The sequence below is a fragment of the Eucyclogobius newberryi genome, unplaced genomic scaffold (genome assembly GCF_026437365.1).
Source record: "Eucyclogobius newberryi isolate DKJ021-1_F unplaced genomic scaffold, fEucNew1.0.hap1 SCAF_9, whole genome shotgun sequence".
NCBI lineage: Eukaryota > Metazoa > Chordata > Actinopteri > Gobiiformes > Gobiidae > Eucyclogobius > Eucyclogobius newberryi.
The window spans coordinates 7678557-7693138 of NW_027316532.1; the positions used below are offsets into that span (position 1 = coordinate 7678557).

At 38.3% G+C, this 14582-nt stretch overlaps 1 protein-coding gene across 1 annotated transcript; it reads left to right on the forward strand.

The window, feature by feature from the left end:
• Positions 1–1422: 1422 nt before the first annotated feature.
• Positions 1423–6001, forward strand: LOC140353666 (glutamine synthetase-like). The gene is made up of 7 exons (XM_072438329.1): positions 1423–1547; positions 2190–2372; positions 2990–3151; positions 3841–3987; positions 4081–4208; positions 4643–4842; positions 5322–6001. The coding sequence occupies exons 2-7, from the start codon at positions 2207–2209 to the stop codon at positions 5635–5637; spliced, it is 1119 nt and encodes a 372-aa protein (XP_072294430.1). The 5' UTR covers positions 1423–1547; positions 2190–2206; the 3' UTR covers positions 5638–6001.
• Positions 6002–14582: the final 8581 nt, after the last annotated feature.

Below are 14582 nucleotides of genomic sequence, written 5' to 3' on the forward strand. Positions count from 1 at the left end.
CTCTAATACTCAACATACATAGGTTTAACTTACTATGCTTGTCCTGTCCACTTGTTATGTAATTCCATTGTAATTAATGTTTAAAGGTGACATTTACATTACATTTTTAGTTTTCTTTCAGGTTGGATGGGTGAGGGGTGAGAATAATCAGAGGCCGTTCACACGTCATCCTCACGGCCTATGGGCAAAAGACACTAATCACTCACACTACGCATTTGTTTGGGAGGAGGAGAACCACAAACTGCCGACAGGAGTTGGTACTTTTCCACAGTCAACAACAAGTAACGAAACAAGTGAAAATTACAGAATGTTGGCCCTCCGAGTACCACCAGGTCTAAACCGGGTCTAAAACAGGACCATTCTAGATTATTGATCTAAACTATACATAACTGATACAACTAATGTAAATAAGACTGTTTACTTTACCATTATTATTAGTATTATTTTGTCTTATGCTAGCTATTTTTATTTTATCTTTATTTTTTCCCTCCATTCCCTATTAAGATATGAGAGGTTCTGTCTACAGGTGTTTTGTTAATGAGAGTTTTTGTATATAAGAGTTTTTTTATTAAGAGTGCTTAAAAAAGAATCCTATAAGTTACCTGTTCTTTTCCTCTGTATCTACTTGCGTTGGTAACGCCGAAATTTCCCCATGTGTGGACAATAAAGGCATATCTTATCTTATCTTAACTATGGCTGAAAGAAAGGTCAAAAAGGACTCTAAACTCAAAAGAAGACAAAAATTCAGATTAAATTGATTTTATCTCCATCTGTATAGGAATTCACATACCACCATTTAAAGTAATTTTGTATCTGTTTAAGAAGGGAATATTGCATTGTTTTACTTAGTTTAAAAACGATAAGGCTACGAAAGCTATTTTGTACAAGTGACCTGTTTCACAACTGCATCCAATGTATTAGTTTGACGCTATCAAGAAACTACAGAGGCAAGAACAACACTTTTATCTGTCAACTGAAAATGTTTTACTGGAGCATGTTATGAGTGTTTTTTTTGGCCAGATGTATGAAATTGACCAACCAGGTAAAATAAATAAAATAAATAAAATAAATAAAATAAATAAAATAAATAAAATAAATAAAATAAATACAATTTCTGATGTAGATACGTATTACCGTCACCAGGGGGCGCAGCATGTGTTTACTTTCTTCCCCTTCAGTGTCGAGCAAACCCCGAACTTTATAAAAATGCTTCTGCGACAAAACACACCTTATTTGGGGGGCATTTTTTGCATCTAACGTGTTTCAACGAGTCTTTATACTTGGTTAAAATTAATAAAATCCCAAAACAGAGCATTTGAAACGCATCAATTCACACAATAGACCCCTTCCTCGTGCATACCCTGGCCACGCACTGGTCACGTTCGCTCTCAGCCAATCACAGGCGCCCGCGAGCTGTACGCTGCTATAAATCCCGCGTGCGCCTGTGTGAGAAAGCAGGAATGAACAACAAAAGAGCGCTTCTGTTCCTCCAAACCTTTAACATCTGCTCCTATAACCGCTTTATATTCTCCTACACCTAACAAACGGTAAGTTCAGCAACACATATGCTACGGGCCTGGAGCATCCTTTATTTTGTTACGCTAGATCAGGGTTTTCTGTCTTAAAATACAACGTGTTCTAATTTGCTTGCTTAGGCCACATCGATGGTGTCAAGCTTTATATCATATTTTACGTTATGTAATTTTTGTTTTTAACTTTTTTGTATTGTGTCTTATTTGTTTGGTCTTTTTGTTTGAAGATGCTGCCATACATAAACTTAAAAAAAACAACCGTTAAAAAAAATGTATTGGGTTTTTAGACTTTTAAATCTTAACATTTTATTCAGGCCCATTTAATTTTTTTTTAATCTAAAGTCAAAAACGTTTTAACGTAAATATTTGTTTACGTTAAAATGTCTACGTTACGTTAAATGTATCGATTTGTAAACATTTATTTTGGGCCCCTTAATCTAAACTGTAAATCAACTCAAGCAATTGACTACAATGCTGCTAAAGAATACTTTTTGTTCTTCTTAAGCTTTATAACCTTTTCCACCACTTTCATATAACTTGCCATTCCCACTGCAAGCTGACTAGATCTGGTTGTAACGAACACTTCTTCCACAACAGATTTGTGCCCATCTGTCACTTTATGCGTCTCCTCACACCATCTTGTTCTGTCTCCTGTAGGAATTTAAGGGCTTAAGATGGCTACCTCTTTAAGTTGCAAACTGAGCAAAGCTGTGAAGCAGCAGTACATGGACCTTCCTCAAGGGGATAAGGTCCAGGCCACGTACATCTGGATCGATGGGTCTGGAGAGGGTCTACGCTGCAAGAGCAGAACCCTGGACTCTGAACCCAAGACGATAGAGGGTGAGCTCTAATGTTACAATATCAAGAGTTTCTACTTTCAAACATGTTTATGGTTGGATTATTTATTGTAATTTTGCTGTAAATGCCTGAATAAGATTTTATTACAATTGTTGTATTTATTTTCATGTTTGTAAAGGCTGAAACTGAGCAAAGAGTTAATCGATTAATGACAACTAATTGATACTTGATATCGTCAACTAATTTAATAATAAAATTATCTGTACAATACAAACTAAAAAACTTGCTATGTGCTTAGAGAAAAGGGCAGACATTTTGAGTTCCAACCAATGATCAATTCACAAAGTAATCTGTTGCAGCCCAAGAACTTTAGTTAAGATATTTAGAAATGTTTCAATATTGGTAGTACTAAAACTGTACAATAAAAGGGTACATTTCAGATCCAGAATAAATTGCTTCTCTGATTCTATTATGCATTGTCTTATTGCAGAAACTACATAAAACATGACTTTGCTCAGTTCCAGTTCTACCCAGATGGAACATTGTGTATACAGTTATAAGTTTACATCTTTCAGTTTGAAATCTTACTTCATTGCCACAAGGTTTGATCGACGCTTAAATCATATTGCAATGTATTGATTAGTGGCTTGTTTTTCCAGATTTGCCAGAGTGGAACTTCGACGGGTCCAGTACGTATCAGTCCGAGGGGTCGAACAGTGACATGTACCTCATCCCGGCAGCCATGTTCAGAGACCCTTTCAGGAAGGACCCCAACAAACTGGTGCTGTGTGAGGTGTTCAAGTACAACCGCAAACCTGCAGGTGAGCGGAGTAATAACTAAACCATATTTTCCATGTTGTTGTTGTAGTAATTGACCTAAAGACTGGTTCATTCATGCAAAAATTGTGCCATGAGCAACAATCTGATGCAACCTTTGTCAACAAACATCCTCCTAGTTGTAAAACGTGCACATTTCAAAGTACCTTTACTCACTACTGCTTGTTGGAGTGGTGTGCTGTAATGCTTCAGTAAGAAATTGATTTATTGATCATATACAAGATCAATCATTGGTGTCTTGTGTTGTGGAGCTCTAGTCCCGTTCAAATCAGATTTACAAGAAACATGTCGCTCCAAGGATGTTGATAAATGACTGCAGAGAAAAAAAATAGTAATTAATAACTTTACATTTAGCAAAGTTCTACAGTTTCATCAAATTGATTGAATGACCTAAAATTGTGATATTTTACATGTCAGCTTTTATATAGGCTAAAGATATTCAGTTTCTTAAAGGCCCACTATATCTTCTCTATACCCTCTTATTCAAAAGGCTCATCTGGTGAAGAATAAACACTTGTCACTTGCCTCGAGCCTGTGGATGTAACTGTTGCTATAATACAGCATCTTCTACATTGTCCCTGTTTAATATAAATGCAAATAAACTTGCTACACAATTTTGAAACAAACTCATATTCTACCAATGATTAAATTGATCTCTGTTTTGTTTCTGCAGAGACCAACCTGCGGCACACATGTAAGAAGATCATGAGCATGGTGGACGCTCAGCACCCGTGGTTTGGGATGGAGCAGGAGTACACTCTCTTGGGCGTGGACGGTCACCCTTTTGCCTGGCCCTCAAACGGCTTCCCAGGCCCACAAGGTTTGGATTGAATTCCCCGTACGACACGTTAACTGATTCTAGTCCACACAAATGTTCCGTTGCCTGACAGTGTTTTGTCTTTTGGTTGGTTAGGACCGTATTACTGTGGAGTAGGAGCAGACAAGGCGTACGGCAGAGACGTGGTAGAAGCGCACTACAGGGCGTGTTTGTACGCCGGCGTTCAGATCTGTGGGACCAATGCGGAGGTCATGCCTGCTCAGGTAATTTCACTGGAATATTTAAAAAGTCAATTGTTCTGTCGGGAATAAAACTATTGCCATTTAATTTAAAGATTGAACTTATTGGCAAATGCTAAATAAAAACCCAATTGCCCGAATATAAACTCTAATTCCACTGTGGGAGATGGATTGTTTGCATTTGCCAGATCGATATCAAAAGAGGCAAGATGCTAATTAAGCTCTATGAATATTCTAGTTTTTTTTTCTTATCACGAAAGTACTGAAGTATCACCGCAACTTATTTTTTTTATCTGCTCTTTTTGCAGCCGCTTTTTTTTTTTTTAGTTTACTAAATACAACATCATAACATTTTTGCATATGTTCTTTCAAATATTACCCCCCCTGCTTGGGTCTTGGGTCCTGCTACAGTGACCCAGATAGATTAAATAATAAAGTCTTATGTTGTGTCGTCTCAGTGGGAGTTTCAAGTGGGTCCGTGTGAAGGCATCAACATGGGGGACCACCTGTGGATCGCCAGGTTCATCCTGCACAGAGTTTGTGAAGACTTTGGCGTCGTGGCTTCCTTCGACCCCAAACCCATCCCTGGAAACTGGAACGGCGCGGGCTGCCACACCAACTTCAGCACAAAGGAGATGAGAGAAGATGGCGGTCTCAAGTGAGTACTTAAAGGCCCTTAGAGTGCTATAATCCCCTCGAGTGCCCCGTGACCCTTTAGCCCCCTGGGATCAATGCTTTGTCTTATGCAACATGCTAGTTTCATCAGCATTTTACCATCTTCAAGTGTGAAGTAAAACGTAGTATACCTACTTTAAAGTGCTGTGTCTGATAACATCTGAAAACTAATTTATTCATATTAAACTCTTCCCTATTCACAACGATGAGCTCATTTCACAACTGTCAAAGATCAATGAGTGAGTTTTGTCATCGTAGTAAAGCTAACAAACATTAGCATGCTAGCAGTACACTTCCTGCTCTATAGTTGGATGCAGAGGGCACACATTGGTCTCATTTTGACCCGTGGAGCTGCGTTTACAATATATTTGTAGTTGGGGAAAGATTTTTTATTTTTTCACTATGTGGGAATGAATTAGAAAATCACGTACTACTTTTTAACCACCCATTCCTTCTCTACAGAGTCATCGAAGACTCCATCGAGTGCCTCTCCAGGAGACACATGTACCACATCCGCGCCTACGACCCTAAAGGAGGCCTGGACAACGCTCGCCGCCTCACCGGACGCCACGAAACCTCAAGCATCGACGAGTTCTCGGCCGGCGTCGCCAACAGAGGAGCGAGCATCCGAATCCCGCGCTCCGTTGGCCAAGACAAGAAGGGCTACTTCGAAGACCGCCGTCCGTCTGCGAACTGCGACCCGTACATCGTTACAGAAGCGCTTGTACGCACATGTTTACTCAAAGAAGAAGAGGAGGAGCCGACCGAGTATAAGTGAACAGGCTAAAGTAATGCCTTCAGAAGTATATGTATATTTAGCTATGTCTTTTTCAAGACTATGTCGCTGTAGACTTTTGGTACTTGAGATGGCGTGTTGTGGGCCATTTAACTCTAAAATGCAAAAATTTTGACCTCTTCCTTTAACAATGCCCTTTGACGTTTTACTTTATAGATGGTATTATTGATCATGTTTAATGTGTACTAATAAGATTAACTGTTACCAAATGATCTCTGACGTATGAATGTCTTTGTTACTACAAAACTTTTGTACTTTTTTTTTTTTTTTTTTTTAATAGCACACGTCTATTTCCTGAGATGTAATGTCACTTGAAGAAAAATAGTTTAATAAACATTTTTACTACCATACATGGCTTTTCCTTTACTGTATTCTGAGGGACGAGCTAAATAAGAACATGTGTGCAAATAGGGTGTTAGGCCTTGTACATGATTCCACTGATTATACGTTTAAAACCACTGCTAACAGATGTACACATCCTCTTAATACATGAGTGTTGAAGGACTTTCATTAATGTCCTCTGTAGATAATATGCTAGAACACTTCCTGTCCTCACTGTTTCATCAGGAGGCTCTGGATGGGAATGATTCTTTACAGGACGGCGCCCAGACCTCACTCACGATTGTTTAGAGAGGCCACAGTCTCAGATCGAAAGGAACATGTTTTTGTTCCTCAAATTTAAGAACTGCTTAAACTAGTCACATGACCAAGATGTGTTTGGAAGTAACTGAATGCATGTACAGAAAATATATATTCAGAATACTAATTTTGAGTAACCATGTACAGTTGCTTTCTTTTGGTGTGCAGAAAAAAAAAGATTTGATCATGAAATGTAAGCTTTGAACTGCACTGAATTGGTGATGCACATGCGATTAAGGTTTTCATATCTTTAAAATGCATAACAAATGGTAAAACAAAAAAGTATTAAATTGATGTCATGTTTTCACACTAGTTTAATGCAGTCTGACATTAAAGTATTCAGAATACATTTCTCTGAGATCAAGAAATAAAATATGTTGTTGTTGTTGTTTTATGGCGGTTGGCATCCGAGTGTCGTATTACCGCCAGACTTTATTCCCCAGACTTTGTCGTAGTCCTAAAAGTTGTTCTTCCAGTGCTTTGACCTCCAGTGCTTTGACAAAGCCCAAGAGGTCATGAGATGCCTTTGTCATTGTATCCTATAGAAGTTCCAGAATACATTTAAAAATGCAGGTATTCAGTATTCTGTAACACTCTATGATGTAACAAAATGCATCACCTAAGTATTTTTCCCAACACTAGAGAAGATGGAACAGGGTTTGAACCTGTTGTTGTTGTTGTTGTTTTATGGCGGTTGGCATCCGAGTGTTGCATTACCGCCAGACTTTATTCATCCATCCATCCATTTTCTACCGCTTGTTCCCTTTTGGGGTCGCGGGTGACTGGAGCCTATCCCAGTGAATTCCTGTACTGGAAAGAAGAAGAGTCGGGGGGTAATAAAGTCTACAGAATAAAGTCTGAAGAATAAAGTTTAAAGAATAAAGTCTTAAAGAATAAAGTTTAAAGAATAAAATCTGAAGAATAAAGTTTAAAGAATAAAGTCTGAAGAATATAGTCTTAAGAATAAAGTTTAAAGAATAAAGTTTAAAGAATAAAAGTCTGAAGAATAAAGTCTGAAGAATAAAGTCTTAAAGAATAAAGTTTAAAGAATAAAGTCTGAAGAATAAAGTCTTAAGAATAAAGTTTAAAGAATAAAGTCTGAAGAATAAAGTCTTAAAGAATAAAGTTTAAAGAATAAAGTCTGAAGAATAAAGTCTTAAGAATAAAGTTTAAAGAATAAAGTTTAAAGAATAAAGTCTGAAGAATAAAGTTTAAAGAATAAAGTCTAAATAATAAAGTCTGAAGAATAAAGTTTAAAGAATAAAGTCTGGCGGTAATGTTAAGATAAGATATTCCTTTATTGTCCCACATGGGGAAATTTCATTGGTGCAACGCAGGTAGATACAGAGGTAGATACAGAAGAAAAGAACAGATCACTTATAGGAAGTCTGAAAAACACTCTCAGTAGAAGATCTCCTATAAACAAAAACTCCCATAGACAAATGTTACGCCATCAAACACCAAAGAAGAATAATATATACATATCATATGGAAAAAAATATGTTTTTTTTACATGTATATGATCCAAAATGATCAAAAACAAGTAAATTGTGTTGTCTGCATTATGTTGATTTAGATGACAAGCCACAAGTGACTAATTCAACCATTTATCCTAAGGAAAAATACGAGACACAAACACTAGAAATAGTGTGTTTTGAAGTGACTGAACGTGAGAACTTCACTTCTGCCGAGTGCACATGTCCCAACGACCCAGGTCACTCCCAAAATAGTCCTGTTGTTTTCACTGCAGCAATGATAACATTGGCTTCATTTCCATTTCCTGTATGCAGACAGTAATTAAGAATAGTGCAGTGACAGGGTTAATTACATATCTTATTATTCATTTTATTCATTCAAACAAGTGAAAATACTTTATGATTTTTCTTATTCTTATATTCTTATAACATTACAAGCCTGTTACCCCAAGATTGAAAGTAAACATTTTTAAATCAAGTGGGTTTTTTTTACTAAACAATGAACAATTAGATTTAGTCTCAATTTAAAAAACAAATATTCAAAGTTGTTCATGTTTACATCTGTGCTTTGTCACGATTATTAAAGGGGACATATTCTGCAAATTGACTTTATTAAACGTTTAAACTTGTAATAACAGTGTTTTCTCATCATTAGTTGTAGGTTGTATTTTGATTGATTCTCGTGAGTTTGAGTTAATCCTGTATTGTCCTGTAGCTGAGGCTCCAGTGCTCAGATAAGTCCTGTTTTCACCTACCCCCTATCCCCGCCTACATCCCTGTTTTTGGTTCCAAATATATGACAATTAAAGAATCCAAGTGATACACAGAACATTCTAAAATGTTACGTAGCCACTTTTCAAAAATACATGTAAATGAATATCTGCTGTTACAGTGAAGCGACCCCATGGAGAGGCGGGGCTTATCACTTCTGCAGGAAGTCAATTCTGTTACCAAGTCATTTGAGATCAATATTGCAGTTTACAATGAATAAAATGTAAAAGGATGATCTACTTATGTTATAGTTCAATGCTAAGTACCTGAGCACACAAAAGCACAACATGTCTCCTGGCTTTAACCAATCAGAAAGCAGAATCGGCTCGTCACTTTGGGCGGCCAGATACTAATACAAAAAACATCTTGTATTGAAACCAAAATTACTTTTTATGATTTGATTTGATTTACATTTCTGTTTTTAATCGAGTTGCATGTTTCAGATCTTAAAAAATCAGGGGCCTATCACAATATAAATCAATAAGGACAAAAAGGCCCAAAGGAAAAATGTGAATCAGACGTACTTACTTATTTAAGAACGATGTTTGAAGGCACGCACTTCGGGGATGCTAAAATATGCAGTCTCCTCTGAGCTGGGATCAAATGAGGACACAGAAATATGGTGTGTTTGTGCTTTTGGGCAAGACATGTCAGTGTGTGAGCGTGATCATGACGGAATTGTGAAACTTTAAAGACTCTAGAAAAGCATAAAAACTGTTGCATAACTGTTTTTCTTTAAAGGTGCAGTGGCTGTGTGTGTATGTTATTAAAGAGATCTATCTCCAAGCAGGTGACACAACCTGGTCACATCTGTACAAAGACTGAATTAAAAAAGAAATACAGTAACAAAAGAAAAATACAAACAATATGTCAGTCAATATGTCCCCCTTTGTATCAGACCCATCTGTCCCTGTCTGGTAAAGTTTAAAGTAAAAACCTATGTGAAAATATCAAATAATTAGTTTTGTAATTGTTATGGCAACAGTTACAATCCATGGATAGTCCAGCCATTGAAAGAATTAAAAACAGATTGCAAATTGTTACATACATTTTTATTGCCTCACATACGTTTGAAGACAACAAATGGTCCAATTGTACGTTCTCCTTCTCACACATGGGTCACACAAACCAAAGCGCTGTGCACATGTTTTGCCACATAATTATCCAGCTTTGCACAATATATTGACTTTACGCCTTTGTCTTTTGTACTTGAGCCCGTTGGACATTTTGTACAAAGTGCTGTCAATGTGTGGCTGTGGAGACACTTCAGAGGAGATAAGGATTGTTTGTGTGGAAGAAGAGGTTACTTTTCTTTTTTTTTAAAAACATGTAGTCAAGGGCTGGGTTTCCACAGCAGCAACGCCCGGAAACGTAAAAAGTCCCTTAGCTCGTCCGAGGGTTCTGGAAATGAGCAGCAGGATGAGGCTGAAGCTATTGATATCCGGGGTGAGAGCAGAGACTGTAAGGTGATCATAAAGCTTGCACAGGACAGTGCATCCTTTAAGGAGTGGAATTCAGTGGCATTGTCAAAGAGCCTAACTGTAGCTGTGGGAGTGATCAAGAGTGCGAGTGTCCTTAGAGATGGCTCGCTGCTGGTCGTGTGCAAGGACGCGGCTCAGCAACGGAAGGCGATTGGAACTAAACGTCTGGGTGGAAAGGACATTCTTGTGTCTAATGCTGAAAGAAACACGGTCAGAGGAGTTATCGTAGGTGTCCCTACGGCGACGTCTGTGGATGAAGTTAAGGAGAATTTGACGGGAGTTACGGTGGTGGACGCTAGGCGTTTGAAGGTGACCCGGTTTGGGGTAAGATGTGACAGCTTGTCGGTAATGGTAACACTTGAAGGGAGGTGCCTGCCTAGTAAGGTGTTCATTGGGTACATGTGCTATAGCGTCAGGCCATATGTTCCGCCGCCCCTGCGTTGCTTTAAGTGCCAGCGCTTTGGGCATATTGCAGCGGTCTGTAGAGGGAGGCAAAGGTGTGGTAAATGTGCAGGAGACCACGAGTATGGGAAGTGTGACGTGGGAGCAAAACTGAAGTGCTGTAACTGTGGGGAAGAACATAGCTCTGCCTATGGGGGATGCAGGTTTAGCAAAAGAGCTGCTGAGGTGCAGAAAATAAAGGTCTCTCAAGGTATATCCTATGCAGATGCAGTCAAGAAAGTTTCAAGTAACGAGTTTAGAGTAAATACAGAGAGAGGAGCCAGCGCTGCTCCCAGCCAGGGCGAAATGAGAAAGGCCAGCGTGGCTCCCAAGAAGTGTGAAGGTTTCAAGAGTGGAGGTCCCAAGTGTGCAGGTTCCAGAATTAATGAGAATACCCTGGTTGTGGATAGAGAGGATTTTGTACTCTTTATGGTGGATGTTGTAAACTGTGCTGCTCAGACTCAAAGCAGAACTGAAAGGATCAGGATCATTGCTAAAGCTGCAGGGAGATTCCTTGGAACAAAGGAGCTTGATTGGGCAGATATAGAAAACAGGCTAAAGGCGCTAAATGGGAGTCGGAGTGATGGGGGTCTGCTTGTGGGGAGTCAGAGTGATCAGAGTGACGAGATGGGGGTGGGGGTGGTCTCCTGTCCTCGTCCAGTCTCGTAGACGCACGGCTACCAAGCGGCGACATCAGTGGACATATTAAAGCCTATAGAATGAAGCCTGAAGAATAAAGCTGTACGGTGGAAGCACCGAACGTCAAAGAAGGAGAGGAAGATGAAGAAGAGTCTCCCTGGAATAAAGCCGGTTGGTCTCTGAAACAACAACAACTATTCTAGTCACAAAGACATATCATGACCTCATGGGCTTTGTAACACCAAAGCAATGGAAGGAGTACTTTTACGGACTACGACAGAGTCTGAGGACTACGACAAAGTCTGAGGAATAAAGTCTGGCGGTAATGCAACACTTGGATGCCAACCGCCATAAAACAACAACAACAACAACAACAACAACACAGCAGCAACGTTCTGATCTATAGAAATGTTCTTGTTGTCGGGGGTGGGGCATTATGACTGCTATGACATAACAGAAGACATGCTAACGTTATATGGAGCACGCAATGAAGACAAACAGACCCAGACTGTGGTCATGGAAATAAAGCCGTGGCCAAGGACAAAATCCAAGTCCGTTTGATATCTGCTGTATCGCCTTTTGTCTTGTATGGCGTGTTTTGTGTGTCAAGTGTCTTTCCTAGGGACAGCGGCGATATGATCTGAAAGAGAGTGGAACCAGGTTTGTCTGTGGTTGTTGTGGCCTTAGACATGTTTGTACAAGAGCTATTAGTTGCCAGACAACACTGCACTGCTTGGCTTCGATAAATATAAATAGTGTTTTGCATAATATGTTCTATTGACATTAAGTTTAAAAAGTAGATTGCATTTGACCTTCTGCTGATACTAGGAAAAGTTGTCAGAAGTGATGGGAGACCTGTGAAGGGCAGCCTCAGACTCAGAGAGAACATACAATCTCCTCCACACAGAAAGATCACAGTGTTGTACAAATGATTTACACACTATCATGACGAGTTCAGCCGCCAGCTTTTAGTGAAAGAATTATCTAATAAAACAACTCCTCAGTGCAATTATTGTCATCAAATATTATCAAGGGAAAATATATATCTTAAAATAGAGTTTTATGCTATTTTAGTTTTTTTTTTTTTTTTCTGAGTAATTATTTTAAGGGCTTTTTTTTAATGTGACCTGTGTATATTTGTATCATAAAAAATGATCAGTTCTATTTCATGAATGTGTATGTTAGTTTTTGTGTGGTGTACTTTTTTCTTTTTTGTTTTATCTTTGTGTTGTGGGAATCAAACTTGGAAAAAAAGTGTGAGAATAACTTGGACAAAAACTTATTTTTGTATTCAATTTCCAAGTTGTACATGGTTAATATTATATACAGTGTTATAAATGGAATAATGTCAGCCCCAATAACTGCCCATTTAAATACATTCAAAAATATTATGTTGAGACAGTAGAAAATCTACAGACTAAAAAAGCTTCTAAAATATTATCCACCAATAAATAATTAAATGTACAATCTGAATGACTTAGTTATCCCTACATTTGATATCATATTACTGTTTTTTTTTATATTTACATCTATTGCTATTTATATACAAATGTCTGTAATTATCATTTATAGTGTATGATATAGATCATAAGTGAATCATAAGTGAATATGTATAAAGCACAACATGACAAAATATTATAAACATATATATATGCGTCAGTTGTAGTTCAGCTAAACCATTCTAATGTTTTTCAGCCGTAGGATACAGTCCAGACAATAATAATGAGCACATCAGCCGTTCCAGTCTTACATTTGTATTCAGAGACTGTCCCTGTCTGTGGATCTACAAGAAAGACTAGGAACGGTTAAGCTAAAGTGACATTTACGCAACGTTAGAAAAAAGACTCAAACACAGAACAGATGTGTGTTTATCTTACTCCAGCGGTTAAACAAAGAGTAAAGTTTGTTATTTGTTTTTAGGAAAGTAGCTTTGCTTTTGAGGGACAATTTACTGTATGTCTCGTGTTTTCATAACACCAAACGCTCAAACTCTTGCCATGGAGTGAACTCTTGGCTGTGGGATAAAGGCCCTCACGAAAAAGATGACACAAATTGTACCGACGATCCAGGACTGGACAGAAATTCTTATGGAAATTGGCAAAAATTTGAAAATGGACAATTACTTTGGACTAAATGTGCCTTAATTTTCTCTGATGTCTTCTGTTTTAATTGTATTTTTATCTCCTGTGCTCTCTCTGGTCTTGGGTTCTGTTTTTATCATTAAAAGTTCAAAATTAGAATATTATTATAATAAAGAATAACATGTTATTAATAATAATAATAATTATATAATATAAAAATATATGTATACAGTACATATGCTCGGTATGTCTTGTAGAAAAAGAAAAAGATCCTATTGGCAGTTTTCCATGTACATTATAATGAATTTCAAAATAATTAATGGTGCTATAGCCCAGGGGTTCCCAAACTGTTCAGACAAAATAACTTTTAAACCAACTCTTGATCCCTACAGCAAAATTCCAAGATATAAACCACTTAAAACGTGGTTTAATTGTGTTTATTGTTGTAGTTCATTGTGTTGCATCTTAAAATCATCTTAATTAATCATCTTAATTACATCTTAAAATCATCTCTCGACCCCCAGCGCATACATCGCGACCCCCACTGAGTGGCCCTGACCTCCACATTAGTAACCAATGCCTTTTAAAAACTTTCCAATGTTTGGTACTAAAACAAAATAACATTCTTAAATCCCGGTTCAAAGATGCAAACAGCACACAGTGTTCTCATCTTGACCCAACGAGCTGCTTTTACAGTACAAAGCACATTTTTCCTTTATTACATGAAAACCAATCAGGTGTAGTAGTGCCTTTAATATAAGGCATTTATATATGAACTTTGGCGCTTGGACGTGATGCAATGAATGGAGAAGTTGTGTGAGGGAAAATGCCTCGCCCCAGGTGTAGAGACACTGGTGATGGTGAAGAGGAGCAGATGGAGAGGCTGAGGCGGCTGATAAATCTACTGCGACAACAGAATAAGGTCAAATTCCGCCTAATTCAATTTTCTCTCTTTATTTCACAAACCAAGCTACCATATAATTTGTCGAACGCGATCCTTGGCCCTTTTCAGATGAGGCACAATCACGCTAACGCCACATGAAGCTCTGATCGGAATAGTTTGATCCTTATCTAATCTGGAGTCTGCATTTCCCTCCTCGTCTCTCATCCCAGTGTCACCACAGCCCTCCCCCGTCTTGGCCTCTGCCTTGGTTACAAACTTGGGGACAACTAACCTCAGCAGCTGTCCAAGCAAGTCCAGACCACCTTCAAACTTAGACATTTAGGTCTTATCTGTACTCTCCGAGGGAAATGAGTTTTGACTGCTTGGCTCAGTCCTGATTTGTGCCGAAAAGCCACCAATGTTTGAACAATGAGGCTTCTTGTGTAGAGTAATATTAGGTTTGTGAGGCTGATGCATGTGCACTGCAGCTGACTGTGATCAAGAACCAGAGCAGACT